Consider the following 24,490-nt stretch of genomic DNA (forward strand, 5'->3'; position numbering starts at 1 on the left):
CTTGAGAGCCACCTTGACCAACTGCCTCCAACTCCCCCAGCTTAGGGACAGTTCCGGGGCTAAGCTGGGCTCTTTTGATTTCATGACACTAATGGTTTTATCACCTAGTCACCAGGAACAGATTTGGCTAACCTGGTTATACAATATTAAGTAATATTTTCTCAAAAACAGATCAAAATTTAGCCCCATTACAGTGTGGGTGGGCTAAGGATGAGTACAACTTCCATCATTTTATTACAGCAGTACCTGAAAGTCTTGAACTGTAGACCTGGAGGCTCTAGAAGAATATAGACGGAGTAATCTCCAAGTTATAAGTCTTTAGGTCTCCATTACTGCTTGCCATCTTCCCATTTGCCCAGGCAGGCTCTCTCCATACCCTGGCCTCTTCCAGCTTTGCCAGAAAAAACCACACCAGCAGTGAGGAATTCTCCAGCTCAAAGCAGAGATTGCAAATATGTTAGTTCACCCTGAGCAGTGATTCATCATTGCCAAAGAAATAAAGTACCGGGCACCTGCCACCTACCCTTGAGACTCCTTTCCTACCAGACAATATTTAAGAGTAAGGAGTTCATCTCACTTATTTTCTGACAGTGAAGAATTATACGTTCGACTACAGTTTTGCAAACCAAAGTGGCAAAGTTTCGAGGGTTTCCAAGATCCCCTTCTCCTGAGCCACGCAGCAGGAGAGATAACATCACATTTTAGCTTACATTCCGCCTTGAGAACCTACATTTCACCTTGCTCACACCTCTCTACAGGCTCTGTTCTCTTGTTTTCTTGTGGGACAGGTAGAAATAAAGCTGTTGCTTTTTAATTACGGGTAGACCTATTTCCTGCTTGTTCTTGTTTCCTAAGAAAGGACAAGGTATTATCACTTTACTCACTTGACAGCCATGTAAACGTTATAAAGCTTATTAGCTTGCCTGACCTTGATTTTTCACTCCACACAGGCAAAAACATTATTTAATGAGATACTGTCAAACTGACATCTGATTTATCAACCTCCAAATTATATGAAATACAGAAAAGAAGATTTCTTAACTCGTGTGGTGTTTCTGACTTAGCCCATCCCATTTAAGGAGAAAATTATAAATCTGTGCTGATTATTCCTGATCATTTTCATGTCCTTCATGGGCCTGGAAATGGTTTCCAGGATTAGTTGCCTTGAAGCGACAGAGCATCTTGGAGGGATGGAGCATTCCTTCTCGGCTGACTGGCTTGTAGTTTTGTGGCCTTTCCTTTTTACCCTTAAATGTGAATATTAAGTGGTGGTCTAACACTGGAATAGGCTGCGCAGAGAGGCTGTGTATTCTCCAGCTGTGAAGATATTCAAAACCCAACTGGACATGGTCCTGGGCAACCTGCTCCAGCTGACCCTGCTTGAGCAGGGGGGTTGGACTAGATATCTCCCGAGGTCACTTCTAACCTCAGTGAGTCTGTGATTTAGCTTAAACAACCTCTTTAGTTAGCTGCAGCAGCTCTTAAGTACAGATCTTATGAAACATTAAGTATAGACGTCCTTCATTAATATTTTAGCAACTGTCCTTGTTATCATGTAAAAATGATTCAGAAACACAATGAATTGTTATCACATAAACATGATTTGTAAACACAATGAATTAAGCATGGAAGAATGAGCATTTCAGTGTCTTCTCAGCTATCTTTCTGGGTTTATGACATCTGTTCAGTGCATGGCTTTACGTGGCCTTTACTCCAAGGAGATCCCAGCTGAAATACACAACAAGACCCAAGAGATACATAAAAAAACATGTATTTGCTACTACATGATGTATATGCAACTATATGGTACCTGCATACCAGCAGCTATTAGATGTGAGCTGTTCTCACAGACTTCATGATAGAAATGTGCAAGGAGCTCATGTAAGTCAGAGGCAGAATGAGAGGAAGTACCAAGGGGGTTCCTTGAAAATACAACAGCTGGCGTTCAGCATCTCAGTGGTGAATGAAAGATGAGGAGGAGAATGGAAAAAACTTTTCAAATGGAAAAAGAGCTTTTATATCAGAAATAGCGGGGCAGCAGGGACAGGGAAGGGATCTTACCCCTGGACTCGGCACTGGTGAGGCTGCACCTCGATGACTGGGTTCAGTTTTGGGCCCCTCACTCCAAAAAGGCCATTGAATGACTCGAGCGTGTCCAGAGAAGGGCAATGAAGCTGGTGCAGGGTCTGGAGCACAGGTCTGATGGGGAGCGGCTGAGGGAACTGGGGGGGTTTAGTCTGGAGAAGAGGAGGCTGAGGGGAGACCTCATCACCCTCTACAACTCCCTGAAAGGAGGGTGCAGAGAGGGGGGATGAGTCTCTTGAACCAAGGAACAAGCGCCAGGACAAGAGGGAATGGCCTCAAGCTGCACCAGGGCAGGGTCAGACTGGCTCTTAGATAGTATTTCTTTCCAGAAGGGGTTGTTGGGCGTTGGAATGGGCTGCCCAGGGCAGGGGTGGAGTCCCCATCCCTGGAGGGGTTGAAGAGTCGGGTTGACCCAGCGCTGAGGGATCTGGTGGAGTTGAGAACGGTCAGTGTGAGGTTAATGGTTGGACTGGAGGATCTTCAAGGTCTTTTCCAATCTAGATGATTCTGTGATTCTGTGAAACAGAAGATAAGGCAGCTTGTATTTGATCCAATAGACAAAGGGGACTCAAATAACTCAAACTGATAGCATGTGCATTAAAAGGCCTTTAGTTTCCTGCCAAATCACTTGCAAGTTCAGGTAGTGGGGCACTACATGGGTGAATAACCTGGGTCCCTGGAAGAAAAGGGAGAGACATAGGACAGTAGCCCCTTTGCTTCCTTATGCTCTCCATTAACATTTTCCTAGGCAATGTGTATGTCATGCCATGTGGCAGAGCCAAGGCTGTATATTCTTCCCTATCGCTTTACCTTAATGCTTGTCTCTTAGGGTCTACACTTCCCAGAACAGGGCCAACACCTTCATAAATTTCTGCTTGACGCTTAGCACAGCGCTTGCCAGCACGGACTGTAGCCTGCCAGGGCTGCTCTGACGTGTACAACTAGTGGATCACTGCTCACCATCACTTCTTCTAGCGAGGGGTTGTCCAGTCCCAAAAGTAAAGCTCTTCTGTTCCGGCCATATATGTAAGAGGCAACGGACAGAGATAGATCCTTTCTGATGAGGCTGTTGCGATGGCCCACTGCTTTTCTTGTTTCTAAAAGGCCCAACCTCTTCTCCTGCCCATCTTTGTCCAGCTAAAACGCATTTATTGTTGTATGTATTTAATATATTCATTCACTCCTTGTCTCTGTGATGTCAGCTTCCCCAGCTTGCATTTCTTCTCTGTTTGTTAACCCTTTACACACTGCCAAATGGGACAGGAGCTCTCTAGAGTCTTTATCTGCTAGTGTATTACTTAGTACTAGGGGATTTAATCTCTTTTTTGAACCTTTCAGCATAATATGAGAAAATAAAGCAACAATATTTATACTTTTTTATCATGGCCAACAGCTTTGTAGCAAAAAAGGCTCTTCTAATAACATGTACTTTTTTGTAGAGTGGCTCTTATGAAATATGTCCTTGTCATTTTTCTGGGACCATTCAGCAGCAGATGCCAGACAGGTTAATTATTATCATTTATTTGTGCAGGAAAGATCATAAAAGAAGTTGTCTGCAGCAGAGAGCACACACTCCTTGTCGCCAAAAAACAGATGCTGCCTGAATAGAGGCTGGAGAAGCCACCTGCTCACCTTGCAGTGGTGCTTCTGCCTTCAGGCTAGAAGAACCACTCCTAGGAGTCAGGAGAAAATTTAGTCACCTTGCCCTGTTCTGCCCTTCCCCACTCTGGTGCAACAGCTAAAGAGGGTGCTAATTTTGGACAGTCACTGAATTCTGTGATTTTTATTCAACAAGGGTAGGACAGCCCATCAAGCCCACGTAAGCCACAGCAGAACAAGCCTCAGGAAGAAAGGATGGCATCATAGCAAGATAAAAACTCTGACCATAGTCCCAGCCTTCAAAGCTACCGGGCATCCTTGCCCTTTAATAAATCTTTAACCCAAAGCCAGTAGTGCATTTCCACTTTGTAAACGTTAACTTACAGGTCAAAGGGAACGCAGATGCGCATGGGTTAATCACACACTATTTCACTTCATGCTCCTCCTAGTCAAAAAAAAGACTGAACTTCAAGTTGGATTGCCCACACAGCCCAGACTTTCATTTGGTTGATCTAGTCAAGAAAGAGAGTGTGTGTTTATTTATAAGCTTGTCTTGTATTTGACATCTTTCTGAGAGAGGTCCATGGCAGTATGCTGAGAAGGAATTTCCCTGTGCAATTTCAGTAGGTATGGAACCAGAGCCTCTGTGCATTGATAAGCCCAAGGGACACAACAAGTTGTATCTCAGTGATATAATGCCAAAGCAGGAAAAAGAAAACACATTTCTGTACTTAAAATATTTGCAGCAGGAGCTGGCTAAGCAGCTGAACTGCCAAAGCTACATTTCACAGTCTCTTTGCTGCCACAGATAGCTCGGATCATCTAAACCAACTTCCTTACAAACACACTGGGGGACTTTTCCTCAAAGCTGTGCTAAAGCACATCTTTCAGAAAGCTACTAATTCTACCCTGAAAAACCCCAAACAATCACAAATCAGCTTTTCTTCCATTAACTGTTTCGGGCGTCATCACTCTCACTATTAGAGAACTACATCTAATTTCAAGATACATTTAGATTCGGGTCCTGAGAATCAGAGTTTATTGCAGCTTTGACTGCACAACTGGGAAGTCCTTACGCTGCTCATGCACCCATGGTTAGTGATGAAGACTCTTTAACTTCTCGTGTACCATAAAGAAACATATTTTCTCCGTTTAACTGATCAGATGTTGAATAAACCCACAATAGCACAAGGGGATAATACTAAGAACAATACTTTTGGCTGCATGTCAGACTCTCACTAGGTAGGAGAGCTTTTTGCTGTTGATTGGACATTTGAAATTAAAGAGAATTGGGACTGATTTTATTCTCCTTCCCCTCTTCCACCTGACATCTATGTGATGTTTTTTCCAAAACCGGTGTCTGAGGACCTGACGCACAGTGCTGCAGCAAAGCACACCCTAAGGAAAGCTTTTTCTCTGAGCACTTTCTGGTAACTTGCCAGCCAGTAACAGGTTCATCAATAATGATAATGGCTTTTTGTCAAAGAAAACTAGTGCACTAAGACACAGACTTGCTCAACCCTATAAAGGAATCAAAGTAACCGGTGTCCTCGTAAGGGAAGTGAGACAGGAACATGACTTCTAACGGGAAGAGCTGACTAACAAAAGAAATAGAAGGATTAAGCTCCCTTTGCTGAAAAGCAGAAGCACATTTTTGATCAGTAAAGTCTGTCACCTCCTTATCAACTGAGAAACAAGGATTCAAGCCCCGTCTTCACTACGCCTCACCAAAAAATCTATTGACTGCAGGCTACGACACAGCAGTTCATATCTCATTTGTGATAGATGGAGCATATTGCAGCTGCCTCTGCAAATATTATTATTAATAATGAAAATTTGTATTAAGGTTGCACCCAAAACCCCATTACTGGATAGGTTTCACATGCTTAAAGCCAGTGGCAGTTTTGCTAAAGATTGCTGCAAGGAGCAGGCAATCCCATTGCTACAAGAACAAGAATTTGTACTCAAGAATTTAAGGTTACTGTACACATATGTTTCCTACTTTTCTGCATGGAAATCAAGAAGGGCAGATTTGGAGGATTTTCCATATTTAGGATATATTCATACTGCCGACCATCCCTTCAGTCATCGAACCAGTCATAAATCAACAAGAAAGGTCTGCTAAGCTCCTTGGGAAGAGGGGAGGCTCATTGCTTATTTGCTACACATTTCACCTGTGTGTGTATGGGAAGTCTAACACATCTCAAATGTACCTGCATGAGCCATCTTCACTGACACCTCTGGCACACAGCATTTGGACATACTTTTCTGCCTGGGAAATAACATGGAAAGACTGAGTAGCTCTAGTTTAAAGGAGCTGGGTAATGTGAAATGTGTGTGCCTGTGGCAGACACCAGACAGACAGACAGAAGGAGAAGAAGAGATGTAGGAAAACAGAGAGACAGAGACATGTGGAGAGAAGTGAACAGAGAGAGAGAGAAATCCAGTGGCACAGCAAGAGAGACAAAGAGAAACAGAGAGAAACTGGGGAAGAAAGAGGGAACCAGAGGGTGGAGCAGGGGCCGGGCACGGACAGGTAGGACATGGGAAATGGGGAGAGAGAGGGATAGAAATTGGGAGAAAGGCAGCTGGAGGAACAGAGAATGGGGGTATGGGTGGACAGAGGCAAGACAGACAGAAGAGGGTCATAGAGGGCATGGAAGTGCGCAGAGAAAAGAAAGTGAAACGCACAGCAGGAGGAGCAAAGTTGTCTGGTGTCACAGCTCCAAGCTTGGAGGTGAACCTTTTTCGGGCAGCTGAAACAGCTGAGGTGCAAATAGCAATGCAGCTAACTCCAGCTGCTCACGTAGTCCTGGTTCTGACAAGAAGCTAGTACTTCCTTTAAAAATAAATGCAGTGTCATCAACATATATGATCAAATTATACCTAATTGTGGTTACCTGCTGAGATCTAAACGAATAAGATACTTATTCTGGACAGGAGACCTATTTGTATTAAAATAGCTAGGATGCTGGATTCATGACACTACACAAAGTGTAGTGCACACAGGTATAAGACAACCACTACACTCAAGCCTGTGATCCAAAAACCAAAAAGGGTCTGGCTGGACAATGAATATTTGTGAGAAAGATTAACACAGCTGTTTCTTTTTTAATGACAATTTAAAACTGATCTTTAGACCTTTTAATATAGAAGTAAAGCAGAAGCACGGAAGGGATGGGGCTGTGAGTAAAGTCAATAAAAAGAACTGTGATGGTCATTCCACATTGCCCACTGGATCCTGACATTTGATACACACCACAGCAGGTGCGAAATACTCTTGCTCTATACACAACAACGTGGGTACAACCAAGGTATGGTGCTAAACTGGGGGCACTTGTGTATGGAACCACCAGCCCCTGTTAACATAAAGAGAAAGATGCACCTAATCCCACACTACACCTAGTCAGCAGGTTAACGGTGCCTGCAACAACTTCTGCCAATTCCCATGGCTTGCCTAATTTATAATTATCAGTTCATTCTGTCTCTGCATTATGTTTAGGAAAAAAGAAGCTACCACTGCAAACAAAAATTGCAGGGAGATATTTCAAGAGAGCTGCAGTGTGTGTCACTCATGTAAATGTAAAAAACGCCAAACAGGGACAGTGCAATTCTCCAAACACCAAGCATGGGAAACTCATGAAATTTCAGGATTATATTTAAATAACTTGAACATGCTAATAGCCTTAACTCGGCCCTGATGAAATATGAGAAGAAAAGTGGGTAAAAATACATCAAAAAACCCACACAGGTGTTATACAAAGCAATCTATTCTAACCTGGGACCACAAATGCTAAAACACTGCAATCATGGTGAGATGGGTCTGCAATAATTTTTCAGGGCTATTGTTGGAGACAGCACAGAAATTTAGCCTTTACCCTTTAGAATGACAACCATCTAAAGGATTTCAGTGCATTAAAACTAACTACTGAAGTGAAATGATTTGTTTATGGCAGGACAGAGTTAAGGGTGGTGATATCAGAATAAATATTGTGACAACACAGTTTGGAACAACTCTGGTCCTTGTTTTCTTCAAGTTAAACATCCAGACTAAAATAAAAAAAGAGTGAACTTTTTAATTCCCAATGTACAGAAAACACTACAGTTTGATAAACAGATACATCAGAATCGTGCCTCCAGGGAGGCCTCCTTCATTTTGCAGGTAGGACAGCGAGACTGACCATGAAGCCACTTGTCAGACCACACGGGTCAGTTCAAGAGCGGATGGAGATACCCCGGGAGGAGTTTTATGGCTCACAGCTGGATGAGTGAGCCCAGGCAGACTTAGCTGAGCCTAGAGCAGGAGCCACAGCCTCAACCACACTTCTCTCTCAATCTGCTAACCTTCTACCACTTGCCTACATGCTCTACTTTTCCTCAGTACTATTCCCTTTATCTTCTCTCCCTCCTACCACAACAGTACCTCTTTCTGATTTGCTCCTGAATCCTGCTTGTCATAACCTTCAGTCCCACCGATGCACAGGACTTACACATTCTCTCCTCCTGGAGCACGAAGATCTCTCATACAAAGACTCTGTTTCTTTTTTGTAGAGCCTGAGGAGTGAAATGCACAAATACAGGTAAGCTGCAACTAGGGTTTAGGCCCCCCTGCAGCATGCTGAGCAATGTTCCTTTTTTGATTAATTGAAGAGGGCTACTTTGGAAAGTTGCATCCTCCAAATCAAAGACCTGTGCAACCATTGCTTCATGCAGCATCTTAAACTAAACAGCCCCCCTTAGCCTGCAACACTTCCAGTTCTCCTAAAGAAACCATAGGGTGAAGGAACAAATAGCCCTAGCTTACTTGCTTGTTCTGCTCTGCAGTTCCTCAGTAACCTGAGGGAGCCCAGATCTGGTTACCCCAAGACAGCACCTGCACTTGAGAAAATAATTCCAGCTTTCATTGTTAAAGGAGCAGAGAGAGACACTGGTGCTCTCCTGAGCTGCATAGCTCAGACGTGGCTTCTCAGCTGTGAGTATTTCGGGACCTTATTTGCCCTGGTTGTAAACTGAATGTAAACTAATAACCTATTTCATACAGGCATCTAAAAACTTACTGTGCTCATGTTTGCAAATGCTCCAAGACCTTTCTGGAAATGGCCTAAGGAAAAGCAAAGCATCCATATTTTTAATAAGTTTGACTGGTGCACCTAGCTGTCATTTTTGTGCCTGATTAGTGGCAATAAGGCATTTTCCCATTTATTTCCAAGCAGCTGCTAGAGAAGAGCTGCAGGCAGATGTAATCTGGAGACTGCAGAACTCTGCCTGCTGTCAATTTCACACCAGCATTTTACTTTCTTCTATTCCCATTTATTATTAATCTGTATTTATATCTAACTCCAGCTCTTAGTTAGCCTTTGCCAGAGGCTTAACCATTAGAGATGACTGTGAGGAAGGAGGGGAAAGAAGAAACTGCCATAAATCAGGCTTCTACCACTCCATATAATTCTGGGGAGGTGAGAAACTGTGCAAAGTTTGGGCTATTTAGGAAGACAGCAGCTTGCACAGTAGATCAGACCAGGTCAAGTCTCCTTTATCCTTAGTATTAAATATGAAAAGGAAACATCCCTATTACAGAACTTCCCCTCTAATCATGTTCAGTTCCTACTTTTTACAGGGCTTTATATCCCTTTTGAATTTCTATCCATTCTAATGCAGAGGATGTTCTTACATTTCACATTTTCTGAATCCGCTAAGCCCTCAGGCTCAGTAAGACCATGTCACATTTGTTCCAAATAAGCATTGTATAAACACATACTTTTTCCATCAGCTTCCAGTGCACTGCCTTTTAATTTAATACGAAGAACAAGACCACACTCAATTATGAAAAGACAAACAGGAGTACCTGCTTCACTTCGTTCTCTCCAAAGTAAACAATTTTAATTTAAGCAGCAGAATTAATACCACTTGTTTTCTACTCATGATTTTCTTTTTAAGGCTTCAAATCTTTTTTTCATCTCTTGCCTCTTTCTTTTATCCCTTTTGAACAGGGCTGAAGGGTGCGTTCCAGGTGAGACACCACCATTCATTTAATGAAGGCATTCTATTATTTACCCGACCATTCCTTAGCCATCCTTACATCTTGCTCACTTGTTTTGTTCGCTTTACCGTAAATGAGAAGCCCACTCAGTGTCATCTTTCCTGTAGAGGTAAGATGAATGTAATTCATTGCAAAGACTGTCCATAAGTTTTCCAAAATGGAGACAAAGATGTCACGTATACATGCTCTGTATAAAGTTTCCCACAGCAGTGTGAGACACATTCAATTTATTGCACACTTTCCCCAAATGTTCCCGTATATCCAGACGGCCTGCAGTCCCAAGAAGCACTCTAGGCTTCAGACTAGAGGTTTTGGAAATTCTTCCCCAAGTCTTTTCCAGCAAAAGCAGCTTTAGCAGTGTACCCGGTCATCCTATCATTTTACTCTGCTTTACATAAGCATTATTGTCTTTAAGCATCCAGTCGGAATGGGAATGTTGTTAGGAACTCGGAGAAGTCATCTTCCACTTCTTCCTGTTCAATCATAATGAAGGCTCTTCAGCGTTCCTCCTCCAAACCTTTTCCTTTCAGAGAAGCCAGGAATCTAGAGACAGGAAAAAGAAGTCATCATGTCACATCAGAATCAGCATGAGCTCCCACTAGCCCGCACTGGAGCGCCTGTTACCAAGCCAACTGCAACAACGTCTTCCTCTTTCACGTCGTCTCCAGAATCAGGGCTAAAATGCTTCAGCTTACTGCTAGAGGATCACCATTAATTAAACAAGAGGCAAAACTTGAGTATGGCTCATTTGTTCTACAGAGCTCCTTAAGGCTTTTTGACAAGAGTTACAATGAAAGCCTTAATTTCTTGGGCAAATTCTAAATCAGTTAATTACAGATTTCAAAGCCTGTATTTCCCCCCAGATCCAAATGCATACAAGAATTCCTCCTCCATTCATTTTTAAAACTATAAAATAGTATTACTGAGTCCTATTAAAGAGCTGCTGAGACTCTAGCCTTCTAACCTGAGACAGCAGCACTTCACTGGTAGTTGAAAGTACAGTTTTATCAACTGCTGAAAGCTTTAAGAAAACCATCAGAATAGAAATGGCTGCAACAATGCAAAGGATTAGCACTCCTGCTTTTGCAGCCAATCTGTAGATACTGCTTACACCGTGACAATGAGTGCTTACAAAGAAAATCTACTTGAGACCATCAGAAGCTTCTCCGGCTTAACGGTATTTCAAACAGATTTGCAATCCAATGCACCTGTGAATCCCCCACAGGAAAGAGATGCACTGCTTTCTATTACTGTGTAAGATGTCTGTCCTATTGGCATCATAAAAGTATCTGATTACAGTCCAGAGTAACTTTTAGATATCTGACTATAGGCAAGCAGAAGCAGCAGACCCAGTAAACACATTGTCCCAAAACAATTCCACACTCACAGAGGAAATACAGTGTATTAAAATGGAAGACATCAACCAAGCACTACAATCACCCCAGTGGAACGTGGGCTTTGGGATGAAAAACGTAATTTACAACACAAAGTAGATTGCTTAGGTTACACACTTCACTGGTAAACTGAGAAAGCTAAAGAGCTTACCCAAAATAAAAGTTCACTAAAACCCGACACAATTTAAATTTAGTTAGGGTTTTCAAGCCCCAAACTCAAACAGATATGCAAGGTATTCAATTCAGGAATTGTTTTGTTCATCTCTGAAAAGCAATCATCTCTAAGGGAAAAATCAGGCAGATTTTGCACAGAGGTTCATCTCATGAAATCTGCTTTGGGAATTCAAAAAGGAAAAATGCAATCAGAATAACTAAAAAGTAGCAGGACGCCGCAGGTGAAAACTTACCTGCTTTAGCATTTTTTATATCAAAGTCACTAATTAAGAGTAACAATTATTTACTTATCAGAGATCTGATCAAAGTCATAGCTACAAACAATTTGAAACTTATCATTCTTTTCATCCTGAAGAAGTCTATAATAGAAATACCTCAAAACACGAGTGATCGAAGAGACCTATTGTAGAAAACCCACAAACACATTTGTAAGATTTACATTAAGTAGATCATTTCAAATAACAACATTAAGAGGTTATAATGAAATCTCCAGTTCCAATTTGGACTTTCTCTCTTTAAATATGACTACTTAAGATTTGTTTAAGCTTTTAAGCTGTTTTCAGTGAGGCAGATGAAAGTAGTCATCAGAAGGCTTTAATCTTCGGCACATGGCCATAAGGAATATAGAGTTAATCCCTGGCTAGCCACTAAAAATGATCAAATAAGAAAAATAAAAATCTTACATCATGCATCAAATACAACTAGCACACAAGCAGATTTCTGCATGAAGCTATTATCCCCATGAAAGGGAGACTTCCTTTCACTAGAACGCGGGGAGGAAAAAAGGCAACATGCAGAACCGAAACAGGAAAAACCAAATTTATTTTTAAAAGGCATAAAAAACCACTCAAAGAACGTAAGCATTTTGTAGTTTGTGACTATTTTTTCCCCCACTAGCCCTAAGGAGCTTTCAGCACGGCTACATCTAATGATACATTCGATTTTATTTCCATGGTGCCATTCATGGTACTTTGCAAGCACATCACAGATATGAGAAGTGGAACCTCGTTACTCCCTGCATGGTAGGCTGTGCACGGGAAGGTGGGGAGCACAGAAAGTTGAAATAGCCTGCTCAAACCACGGAAGTAATTTTTCTAGTTCTTCACCAACTGTACTGAAAGCAGTTAATTCAGCCATTTAGGAATTAATTACAAGCTGGTATCATACTGTCATTTTCCTTGTGGCTCCACTGGTTCTACGAGAATTACCCATGCAAGACATTAAAATGCTACTTCCAGCTGTGCAAAAAGAGCCTTTTCATTGACCTTCAGGACAGCATTTCTGGCCTAAATCTGCAACCAAGCAGCCTGACACTGACAGATCTGAAAGACATCATATTTGCCCATTTTACCTCACTCTTGCAACTTCTACTATGTTAGCATACTTAATTATTTCACTGCCAATCACATTATGGACAAATAACTTCAGCTGACAAAAGCCAGCCATTTTTCTATCCAAAACAGCTGGCGCCCACAGATTAAAAAACTCAATTACCAGCACAGATTATCATTTAAATTGCACGAAGCCCCTGTTTCAAAGAGGACTTTGTCAGCAGTTCACATTACACAGGGAGAAACAAAACAAAAAAGGAGGTAAAATTACAAACCTGATTGCCATCTCTTAAGAAGTATCTCTTCTCTATGACCTGGGAAAACCAGAGAATGATCTTAGCTGGCACAGCATATGCATAACTTCAGATTCCAATCAACACTTCACATGTGAGCACTGAAACTCATGGCTAACTCCGATAAGGTCTAAACCCACATCCCCTGCTCCAGGCTTATTGCTTTAAGTGCAACGCTCTATTACACACAGAAGGAGTTGCTACCTCCAGCCATTCTTAGTAAAGCTGTGTTATCCTCAACTTCTATACACCTAATTTAGTTATAGCCCTCTAGTAATGGAGGTGATGGTTTGGGTGTCTCCTTACTGCATCAGAGTCAGTTATTCCAATTTTTCCCTGCAAATGCAGTGGTTCTGAGCACTAGAAAAAGCTCATTCTGCAGGTGTGTAACAATCCCAGTGGTTCTGAGTAGCCCCTGGGCATAGGTGATGCTTGAGCCTGACTCGCACTCTGATAACGATGTCTGTGCTGAAGGATACCTATGGAGGCAGTACCATCAATCTAAGAATCAAAAAGTGATTTGTATCACTCCATACAATCTACACCCTCCTCCAAAGAAAATTCAGGCCAAATTTCCTCTAAAGCATGATCTGATACAGGAGGTGATCTGCTCCATTATATCTTTGTCCAGGGGATGCTTAAACCAGAGCATTCCTCCTGTCATTTTCACAGTAGGTCCTGATGCTCTCTTTCGCAGGAAGGGAGAGTAACATGCCAAATTTCTTAATTCCTAAAGTTAGCTTTAACCAGGATCAGCAGAGCTAACCATAGTCTTGAAACTCCCCACATTACTACCTTAGCACGCTGCAAACCCTCTGGCCTGCCAAAGGACTCCAAAAGTGTTCACAGAGTGTCTTTGTACATTACGAGTTCTTTTTCATTGCTCTACGCAGATCAATAATCAAACCTTCAAGCAGATCAGCTGCAGGTTTCCAAAAGCAGACCAATCTTTGGCCTCCCCACATCTGTCTTGAACCAACTCAAAAAGCAGAACGTGAAAGGAGCGGCTAACTGTTTTTCCACATTCAAATCACAGACAGCATTCAATACACCAAACAACAAAACATAATTTAATTGATTTGACTTACCTTATCAAAAAACCTGCTTAGTTTGACAGCATTGGATGAACCTGCAGCCAGGTAACGAGGATTGGTGCAATCCTAGAACACCCACAAGACAAACCAATGCAAGGAAATCAACGCAAGGAAGCCATACACATGGAAATCAATGTACCCTTTCCCCTGACACACCCATGTGCAATCAGCTAGGGAAAAGAGTGTATCTCCTGATTTCTGCTCCACAGTCATTGGAGAGAAAAGGCCAACTTCTGTTCTGTGAATCAACCAGAGAATTCTAAGCACCCTTCTATGCGCTCCACGTCTTCCTCTACCACCAGCTATACAGTCAGCTAATAATCTGTACAGGCTACTCATGAGGTTGTGCATGTGTGTAAAGTTATCTTGATGTTTCATTCAAAGATAGTCTGTGTCAGAACTGAGAAGAGGGAAGAGAAAACTTAACTCCCAACCATCAATTCTAAACTTCAGTGACCTTATCTAATACCCACTGTACCTCCCTTTAGTGAAACAAAGACGATAGTTTCATCAAGCAAGTGGGATGGCCAATCAAAACGTGCATAACTCCAGCATTATTGAGAAAATCTCCAAAAGCCCAATTTTTGCCACAACATCTTTACTTACTAAAAAATCGGACTCACTGCCATCTAAAAGAAAAACAACACTGGTGACATGCATACTAACCAAATTTATCTCTTCAGCATTGAAATCCTCAGCCAAGAAAGCTGTTCTGGTCAAAACTTCATTCCGCTTAGTTTCTGGGATCTGATCCAACTTAGTTCCTATCACCAGCAGTGGAATCTGGTTATCGGCAAACTGTTCACGGTCATAGTCACTGATGAGGCAAACAAATAAAAATTTAAATGAAGCGATGGTCACGTAAGTGGGCACAGAGGCGCCATCAGCTCCCCTGTGCCTTTCAAATAACGGTCATTTATTTATTAAGGGTCATTATTTGTCTGAGTGAGAATGTGCTGTATCTGTAAATTAAGGAAGGGCTTCTGCATCTAAGTCACTGCACAGGGATTGAAAGGAAAGAAAAGAAACCACAAGCTGGATTTCTTCTCAGTGTAGATGAACCACAGAAGAAATGCTCACAGAAGCAGGAAAGAAACAGGAATTTTAGTATTGTACCAAGCATATGCAGCCACCAGAGACAGATCAGGGAGCTGGCGTCTCTGAACATCTACACTTCCTACATACATACACTTTTAAATGAAATCAGTTGTAACTGCAAAACACTTCCCCTTTCCACGTTAGATCAAAGAGGGTTGTAGTACCAACTGTGGGGTGTCAAGTTACTAAGTCTATGTTCAAGTAAAGGTAGCCACCATAAGGTGAATTCCAACAAGCTTTCATTCAGATATGAATAATGATCAAAGACAGCCTTTATAAAATAAATAAGATTGCAATTAAATTGTCATCACAAATCCAAGCTCCAATCATTCTCCTCAGCTAGGATAACCACTTGTATTTTTACCTAAACCAAGCTTTCTAGAAAGTAATTCTACAACCAACAGCAACAACTTGACGAAGCAATTGCTAGTGGCTCAGTATCTGTCTCTGACAGGAGTTAAGCTTTTGAAAATTAAAACAATTGTGAAGAACCCGTATGTGGAAAAACTGGAGATATTTGCAGTTTATACAATGCAAATTCTCTTTCCCTTCTCCCGTGTTTCTACAAAAACACCTGTGTACCAACACAGGCAGATGAACAACTGATATTCTTCCCACAAAAAGCTGCCCCTTATTATTGCTTCCCTGCTCATGTGTGAGGTTTATCAATGATCTTAAAACCTCCTTGACTACATGTATAACAGGAACACGGAGGTAAAGGAGGACATACTTGACAAGATGTTGGAAAGCCAATTATGAACAGGCTGTTTAGGCAGAGTTTTCTAAGCTCTTTTTTAGCCACACTCCTGAAATAATTCTCCCATCACCCCAAACAAAAAATAATGAAATGAACTTCCTCAGTCTTGGTGCATGGAGGGAAAGCCTTTTGGAACAGAGACATGCCATCCCACGACACTTTTTGTATGAGGGCTTTGCAGGTCTCAGAACAGACTGGAGCCACTCTCACAGAGGCCTCAGACAAATGATGGCCGTGGTAAACATCTTTGCCCTTAAAGCAAGGTCTCTGCCACATGTTTTGGGAATCTACTGGCAGAATGACCCGACTGGAAGTGTAAAACAAAAAGAACAGTGATTTTCTTTGATATCCCCCTTTTTTTTCTTTTTTCCTTAAAAGTCTAGCCACATCTAATTCAAGTGGACCTCAAGTAGCCTTAGGGATGAACAAAGACTTCAATAACATCTTGGAATTACTGTGTCTTAACCCTGCACGTATGTTTTCACTCACCCATTTGTCACGAGAACTCCCGTTGGAGCGACATCTCTGTTGAGTGCTTCCAAAGACCAGCGATACAAATTCTGGGATGATTTCTTGTTGGTTAAGTCATGCACTAAAATTATCCCTAAATGAAAGAGAAGACAGCAAGATACTATTTAATGATATATATTTTTTTTCTTATCTTACCAAAATGACATCTGCAGGTTCCCAGATACCTGAGAATGAAGAAAGGGATATATAACCGGTTCAGTTACAGTGAGTGAATAAAGCTGAAAGTATCAGGCTGCAACAGTTTTTTTAAAGCTGCTTATCACGAATCGGATAAGAGCTAAGAGAAAAATCTCATGAAAGGAGGAAACAAACAGCCACCTCGGGGTTTAATCCGCAAGAGGCTTGCAGGCATTCCCTGCTTCTGCTCTGTCTAGTTCTAATGATACTGAAACTCTGTATTACTGCAGCAGAGAATTTAACCTTTCTCTGTTTTATCTAACTGGCAAACATAACTATCTTTTTGTCACACCACCTAAGAAGTCTAAAGGCTGTTTCTTTGTTTCAAAGAGTTTAGAGAGCACTACTGTTTTCCTGCATTTTCAAGAACTAATGCTACATACTTGGGGAGGTATCCAATGGGGAAACAGACTGATAAACTTTCACGGTCCACCAAATGGCTGGTAGAAACATCAATTAATAAGATTTCATGTATTTAAGATTAAGTTGCTCACATTTTTCATTACCATGGTCCTTTAAAATGTAAATTCTGAGATAGAAAAACAGACAGCCAAACTTCCTGGCTGTGCTATTAACAGACACCCACTGCTGATAACCACAGTTCCTAACTCAATAACCAGCCCCTGCTAGAAAACTTCTTCTATTTATTCACACCTTCTGCAACCTGTGGAATGTTCCCACTTCCTCCAGACTTCAAACCATCATTAATTCAAGGACAAAATGGAATTATACTCCTTACCTTCATCAGGATTCGTTCTCAACACACTTCACAGTCTACAGGTGGAGAAAACTTATTAATTTAATCTTTCACTTTAACTCCGAAAGGTGCCACCCACTGTACACACTACAAACAAACCACGTTTCCACATTTCCCACTACCCCACACAACTGTGCAGACTCTTCTATGAGAGTTCCCAGCATATCACAATCATGGCCTTATTTCAAAGCATTTATCTCAGTGACAGCATAAAAAGGCAACTCAACTGCATGTCCACCCCCAGTGTAGGGAAAAAAAGCCTGATACAACATAACTTGGCCTACGGCAACAGATTCAGAGGCACTGCTGCATAATCTGCGAGAAACACACTCCACCTCCAGACACTCTTCCTCAGTTATGTTTTTGATTGGTCAGTTCCTTTATCTGTTTCACCCCAAACCTACACAGTTAGTTGCAACAGCACAAAAAGACTGTGTTAACATCAAAAAAGAGCAGGCAGGGCCAATGACTACTCAAGGAAATGTTCCTCCCCCATTAAGGTCTGTAAGCCACAGCCTTACTGCCTAGTCACTGTCCCAGACTATCACAGTCCACACACCAGATGCAGGGTCACCAAAGCAGAAGATCTGCGGTCAAACCAAGAGCAAACTGTACCTAACCTCGTCAACAACCAGGTCTCCCTGACAGCCTGCACAGATGCTGACACAACCAAACGTTAACTGTCTTTTGATCTCAGGTTTTCAGACCACTGCAAGCCCAGAAAGCACAAGCAGCCAGGCAGAAGGAACACATTCATCTTCTATTCTTGAGTCAAGTCAAACAGAGGCAATTTGTGAGACAAGCTCTAATGAAGAAATTAATCTAATGAAAGAAACCAGAGCCAAGGCTACCTACAAGTCAACAGTTTTCATATGAGAGCTGCCTAATAATATCTTTTGGGCAGTGGAGATAAATAACTCTATTTTAATAACATCACCAATTATAATTTAGACACATAAGTTCAAGACGTCATCTCCTAATGGGCTGTTCTAGGATACTTCCAAGTCTGACCCACACTCACTTGCATACTGTGGACTTGGTGTCAAAAAGAAATCCATTTTTTTCATACACCAAAGCAGTTTGCTTTGAGGGCACAACTCAACTCAAACCTTATTTACAGAAGTCTGATTAACAATATAAGCAAGAGGTACCTATACACAGTCTTCTTACTAGGAAAGAAGGAAGAAATAACTAGTTAAGTAATCACAGAGCAGAAATATTTATTGTATGCCTTAACACATTACTGAATGGCCCTCAAATGACTGGGAACAAGAAAAGAGAGTCAAACAGAACATCTGAGACAGTTTTTCAGAGCAGTTGTTAATCTGGTATACACCTATTTTTAGTGAACTATCCTTGGATGCCAAAAAGTAACAACTGAAACCCTGCAGTGTTAAGTTTATAATCTCTTATTTGCTCTTATTAGTGGTGCAGATGAACTACTAGGCCTTTAAGTCAGTATCTCAACAGAAGGCATAAAATACTACTTTCTATATACAGCAAGTTGCAAGATTCAATTATTAAAAATAATTTGCCAAATTGAGCAGAGGCAAGATGGTTATCAGCATATTGCAGTTCTATGGGAGAACAGTTCAAATTTGCCAGGGTAGGATATAACTATGGAAGTTCATATTAATTCAAATAATTATTTCCCTACTGTAGGTTTTGGAACTGAACAGACAAGAAAATATAAATCATATTTCTGCACGTCTATCAGGCCTGGAAAGGTGAAGGCAACCTTTATATCTGCAAGTGTAGCCGGAAGGGACACCACTGCAACTTCAAAGACTCCCTGCTGTGCCAGCTGCACAAGACTGAAGTGAAAGGCTGATGAAGCTTATCTGCACAGGTTTGTCAAAAATAGCTTTCCAGTTCAAAACTGAATCCATAAAATTCTCCCTACGGATTGTATCAGGTTTTTTCCTGTATAAATGTACTGGAATCAGAAAAGAGAAGAATATAGCCCTCAGCCAGACTTAAAGGAATCCTGCCCCAAAACCCAAGAGACAGCTCGTAACAGAAACAGCGATAAAACCAGATTTACACTAAACAAACTTACCATTCAGCAAGTTATAAAATACTGCTCGTGTGCTTTTCACACTAGTGGCACTACCCACTGAACCTCCAACATCCCACAGCTCAATGTAGTAGGTCTTCTCTTCTGGAGTCCCTTCTTTGTAGTCATGGATCTGATGAAAAATTCACATCATACATAACCACAGCCCCAGCTCACAGGAGTTAATCCACACAACACTTGCACATTCAGCTGAAAGGATCATTGTACTTGGGTAGAAATTTGTAAATTCTCATGCTGACACCATTTCAAATCTCTCAAGCAGAAGAGAGATGGAATGAGTCAAGCAGTGGCCACTGGATACCACAGCTCTTCTACAAGATGGAACTTGGTGAGTCATCAGGGAGTATACTTTCCACCTCAGTATTAACGAACCTAACGCCTCATGATGTGCTTAGAAATAACATGTTGCTAAAGCAGAAGTAAGATCATGAACTTCTTACAGTTGTTAAAACCCACATGGTAGCACTGCAAGAATATTCACATAGGTGACCACATCGGATTCTAACAGAACACATCTTTTTCCTTTCCAAATTCTCATTAACATCTCAACTGAATTAATCAATCAATCAACAGTTTTTGCCCCTGGATCTGCCAGGTAGTTTTGCTCCAAACAGGACTGCCATGTTTCTTTCCCCAAATTTTGGAAATATATTCCCAAGGCAATGCATTTCAAGGCTAACGTGGCAAAGAGTGATGGAGGAAAAAAAGCGTTTATCACTATCCCACAACTATTGTAGGTTGGGCCAAAAAACTGCTAGATTAATATCCTCACTGCTCTGATTGTGGGTCCTGCAATGAGCAGACATAAGCAACCCTATGGTCGTGGTCAGTACGCTTAAATTAAACAAGCAAATTGTTTTTCCGTGGTATGTTTGGCTAACAGTTTAGCTGTGCATTAACTGTTTCTCAGGGAAGCACGGTTTAAGCTCTGTGCCTTCTGACTTCAACCGGCCGCTCCATGACTGGTAACGCACCAGCGGCCACTGCAGTAAGGAGAGGCGCTAGGAACGACAAATATCTCGTGATTTCCACAACCTTGGAAGGTCAGAGCTTGCTCACACAAGTGCTTGGCTCACATTTAATACTATTTGCCTCAAAAGATTAAGCCCTCAGCAGAACAAAACACTGAAACACACCTCTTTCTGGGGTTGTAAGTAATGAAAAGGAAAAAACAAAAGGTCAAGGCCCTTCTCTTTACTTTAAGCTAGGGCTACCAAGAGGTCGGGCGCGTCACCTACTCGAACATCCACTGAGCAGCCCACTGTCCAGGACGGGTTTCCCAGCACCTGGTTTTGGCACAAGAGGTGAACAAGCGAAGACTTCCCGACACCTGCAAGTGTACACAGAAGACACAGCTCCTGGGAGATCACGGGAGGGCGGGTAAAAAGGTCACGAGCGGGCGGGCAGTCCCGGCCCCAGCGGGGAACGGGCACCGGCCAGCGCCCAACGGCCGGGGCAAAGGCGGGAGGGAGGCAAGGGGCAGAGCCCCAGGGTCGGGCTCCCGCCGGGAGGTTTCCAGGCGGGCAGGGTGGGCTGAGGGGCCCGGAACGCCGCACTGCGCATGCGCTGCCCGCCACCTCGGGGGGAGCCGCCGCCCGCCTCCACGGCGGGGAGGGAGAGGAAGGGGACGCCCCCCGCCCGCCCGCGCTGTGCGCGCGTGTATTGGGCCGGGGAGCGGGGAGGGACACTCACCGGAGTCGCCCAACACCAGCACCTTGACCCTGTCCAAAGCCGCCATCTTACTCTACCTAGCAACAACGCCGGCGACCACCCGCCCTCTCCCGGCGCTGCCAATCGCGGCGCACGCTCCTCCCGTTCCGCTCAGCCCATTGGCTGGCTGCTCGCGCTCCCAGCGCCGCTTTCGCTCTTGACTGGTTTAACTCATGGGAGGGCGGGAACGCTCAGGGGAGGGGCTCTGTGAGGACAGGATTGGCTTGTTTTCCCGTCGCTCACCGCTCAGCCCCCAAGCTGGACGCGTGCCGGGCGCGGAGCGGCGTGGTGCTGCGCATGCGCATCAAGCAGGAGCGCCATTGGGCAAGGCGCCCGGCGCCCTGATGACGTTACGGGGCGCGCGCGGCTCCTGACGTCCCCTCACGGAGCCGCCGGAAGCGCCGCCCGGAGCGGGGAGAGCTGGAAGCGGCGGCAGGTCAGTGCCGGCCCCGGGGAGCGGCGGCCGTGCCCGCCCTGCGGCGCCGGAGGGGTTTCCCCCCGCATGGGCTCCCCCTCTCGCCGGGCTGCGCCGTCCCGGGCGGGGACTCACGCGGTGCCGCCAGGGGAAACGGCCACGCGCCCCCTCCCCTGCTCCGCCTCCCCGGGGCCCTGCTGCGGGGGACGGCGGGTACCGGAGGCCCCGGCCCGGCGCTCCGTCCCCCTAGTTGTTTTGGGTGCCGCTGATGGGCCGAGCACGCCGGCACCGCCCGCGGGGGTCCGGCTGGGCCACTGCCCTGGGCCCCTGCTTCGCCTTTGGCTCTCCATACCACTGGCTGCCTCTCCTCTTGCATTGTTTGTGGGGGGTTTCTTGTTTTGGAGTGGGGTTTTTTTGGTGTTTTTTGTTTGTTTTTTTAGGAGATACTGCTGAGCCCCTCAAGTCTCTTGTCCTACAGGAGCCTACACAATCGGATGTTTAAAACTCAACACATAAAAGTGGGTAGGGAATAGGAAACCGCAGATAGCATTAAGGGCTTTTCTACTTCACTTGGCGTTAGAGCTTGGTTTCCTACCATAGTCTAGGAAGTCTATGCAATTTGTAATTTGAAGGAAACTGCAAGATTATGGGAACCTGAGGAGTAAATGGCACTGTCACAGACCCAGCTCGTTTCTTTTTGCCAGGTTTGACCGTTGGTTGAGCCCATACAGTGAAATCATTCAGTTCTCCAGGTCAGCAAGCTATTTTCCTTTTGTGCATTAGTTTTCTTCTGGCTTCACGAGTTTGCTGGTTCCCTGAGAAGCAGATGAACATCACATCTCATAATGGCACTAAGCTGTTAAACAAGTCCAACTGTCAAACTTGTATCATTACAAGTGACTCAGAATGAATAAGGAAGGTCAGCATTCTGAAAAGAGTGTTAAGCAGTGCACAGTAAAGGTGCATTTTCATGAAACAGAGGTGGTTTAGTATTTTTCAGCCATGAAAGGTAGTTTCTTCTCTCATCTACTGCACTGGCATCCTCTCACATCCGCTGGTTCAGTTTCTTGTTGGAATTTTCCCCTAGGCGGTTCACCTGATTAAACTGTTGAAAAACCTAGTAAAAGGGTTAAAAAATAAAAAAAAGTATTGTTCTGCCTTTTAGTGATGTAAATTGATGCACAGGCAGATCTTGTGAGTGCCAGAGCTGGCGTGGGAGAGGGCAGAGCCAGGTGCTTGGGACAGGAGCTCTTCTGGCAGCAATAAGGGATGATGGGAGTTTCATTCCTACCTTCCACTTCAGTTAAGATACTATTTACAGCTCCCTTCCACACAGGATGCTTTAAGAAACTACATGAATTAAAGCTAACCCAGTATCTTGTTATTTAGTTTCTCTCTTTCTTTATTACTTGCATCCACAATACATACACTTGCTTGCTACACCCTGATGAACTAAAACTTTTCTGAACCTAATACTTTTGGAGATATTTTGTCTTCCTTCTGGAATTCTCGAAAGTCAGACAATGCCACTTGTATCATCTGTCATGATGAGAAGTGTGCTGTTCCAGATCTTATTGAATCCAGAATATGAAAAACAATTACTGTGTTATTCCTGCCAGACACTTAACGTGGAATGCTGAGGTTAAGCCCGCTGTACATAAGTGTGATCATGACTTCTTTGGCTTGATAGTTGTGAGAAACAGTCTTACTTTTTCCCTTAAAAAAAATAAAAAATCCAAAACCTTGCCACTTCATTATATGAGGGCTAATGCCGAGAAGTCTCCCAAATAATGGATGTGTTGGTGTATGCTCAAATTGTAAGAGTTTCTGATGTTTGTGGTTAAAATGTTCTAGCAGCTTCACATTACATTTGAGTCAATTTAACATCTTTGCCACCACTTGGGGGAAGATCACTATTCTACATCCTTAGTCGTGCTTTCTTCTCTCTGGTTTGCGTAGGCTCTACTCTGGTAGCATAAATCATTCAGTTCTTGAACTTTTCCTCCTTGCCCTCCCTCTAAAATGCTGTGAATTTTTGGCATGTTATTATTTCACTTTTTATCAGTTTCATTCACCTTGCTAAATGAATGGGCAACTGGCAAAATTAGCCCAGAATGGGCGGGGGTTGTGGCTGAAGGCTGGGAAGGAAAAGAAAGACTTTTTTATGGGGGGGTATAATTTGAATTAAGCTGTAACAGGGAACTTGTACCTTCACTATTCTATCCACTGATATTGGCCTTCAGTAACTAGTGCGCTCCATTTTTGTCTACAGCTACAAGTGTAAACAGTTTGTGAATTCGAATGACTTCAGAGTTTTACATCTGTTAGTATACATGCACATAAGTAGTCCTTTAACTTACTGACATCTCCCTATTGTTATGTGAGGTTTGGATTACAAATATGATTGCGAATTACATCCCGAGCCTGCATCGTTCAATTTCTGCCTGGCATGGTTAGGCCTTGTGGCCTTATCATGTATTCATATATTTTCACTTGTGAAATTAGATGAAAATGTCCTAATTCCAGCCAGACCCTTCAGTCTTTCTGTGTGCATCTGCAGCACAACTTTACATCTTTAAAGAAGAAAACCCTCTGATACCTGTGGCATCCTGGTTTCAGTTTATGGAATGCCTACAAGAAGGTAGGATTTGAGTGCAAGCAGATTGTGCTTTTCTCCTTTAACACTTCTGGCCAGGCCTTGCAATGAAAATGCACAATTTCTTATCAAAATGTACAGGAGGAAGGCTGAGCAGCAGTGTTCCTGAAGTCTCCAGGGAATGGAATTCAGTAAGCTTTTGGTAAAATGCCAGAAGACTTTGGGCTTGCAACTGATGTAGGATAAAGGCATTTCTGGATAATAGGGACATATTACACAGATCATCCACTCACTACAGAGAAAGGTGAAAAAAAGGAGACTTGAAAATGAAAAATTGTATGCCATTTTCCATTTCTGGAAAG

At 43.1% G+C, this 24,490-nt stretch overlaps 2 protein-coding genes across 4 annotated transcripts in view; one reads left to right on the forward strand and one right to left on the reverse strand.

Annotated features, from left to right (window-relative positions):
- Positions 1–9,455: 9,455 nt before the first annotated feature.
- Positions 9,456–21,215, reverse strand: RABL3 (RAB, member of RAS oncogene family like 3). The gene is made up of 8 exons (XM_074853446.1): positions 21,100–21,215; positions 20,646–20,737; positions 19,390–19,519; positions 16,355–16,469; positions 14,677–14,827; positions 14,005–14,076; positions 12,899–12,937; positions 9,456–10,267 (listed from the first exon to the last, which is right to left on the reverse strand). The coding sequence occupies exons 1-8, from the start codon at positions 21,143–21,145 to the stop codon at positions 10,202–10,204; spliced, it is 711 nt and encodes a 236-aa protein (XP_074709547.1). The 5' UTR covers positions 21,146–21,215; the 3' UTR covers positions 9,456–10,201.
- Positions 21,216–21,334: 119 nt separating this feature from the next.
- GTF2E1 (general transcription factor IIE subunit 1) overlaps positions 21,335–24,490 on the forward strand; it is a 57,831-nt gene continuing 54,675 nt past the window's right edge. For 2 of the 3 annotated variants that reach the window (XR_012626745.1, XM_074853417.1), the window contains exon 1: positions 21,335–21,553. The gene's annotated coding sequence lies outside the window, so the exon portion shown is untranslated. Of the gene's footprint in view, positions 21,554–21,972; positions 22,051–24,490 lie in introns of all 3 variants that reach the window. The other variant, XM_074853430.1, reaches the window with a different exon arrangement.

The sequence above is a fragment of the Strix uralensis genome, chromosome 2, assembly GCF_047716275.1.
Source record: "Strix uralensis isolate ZFMK-TIS-50842 chromosome 2, bStrUra1, whole genome shotgun sequence".
NCBI lineage: Eukaryota > Metazoa > Chordata > Aves > Strigiformes > Strigidae > Strix > Strix uralensis.

Coding starts and splice junctions, on each gene's coding strand:
- RABL3 (XM_074853446.1), bottom strand. CDS start 21,145: ATGGCGGCTTTGGACAGGGTCAAGGTGCTGGTGTTGGGCGACTCCG. Junction 12,938..14,004: donor TAAGCAGGTTTTTTGATAAG/GTAAGTCAAATC, acceptor TGGTTTTCCCAG/GTCATAGAGAAGAGATACTT. Junction 10,268..12,898: donor TCTTAAGAGATGGCAATCAG/GTTTGTAATTTT, acceptor TCCTGTCTCTAG/ATTCCTGGCTTCTCTGAAAG.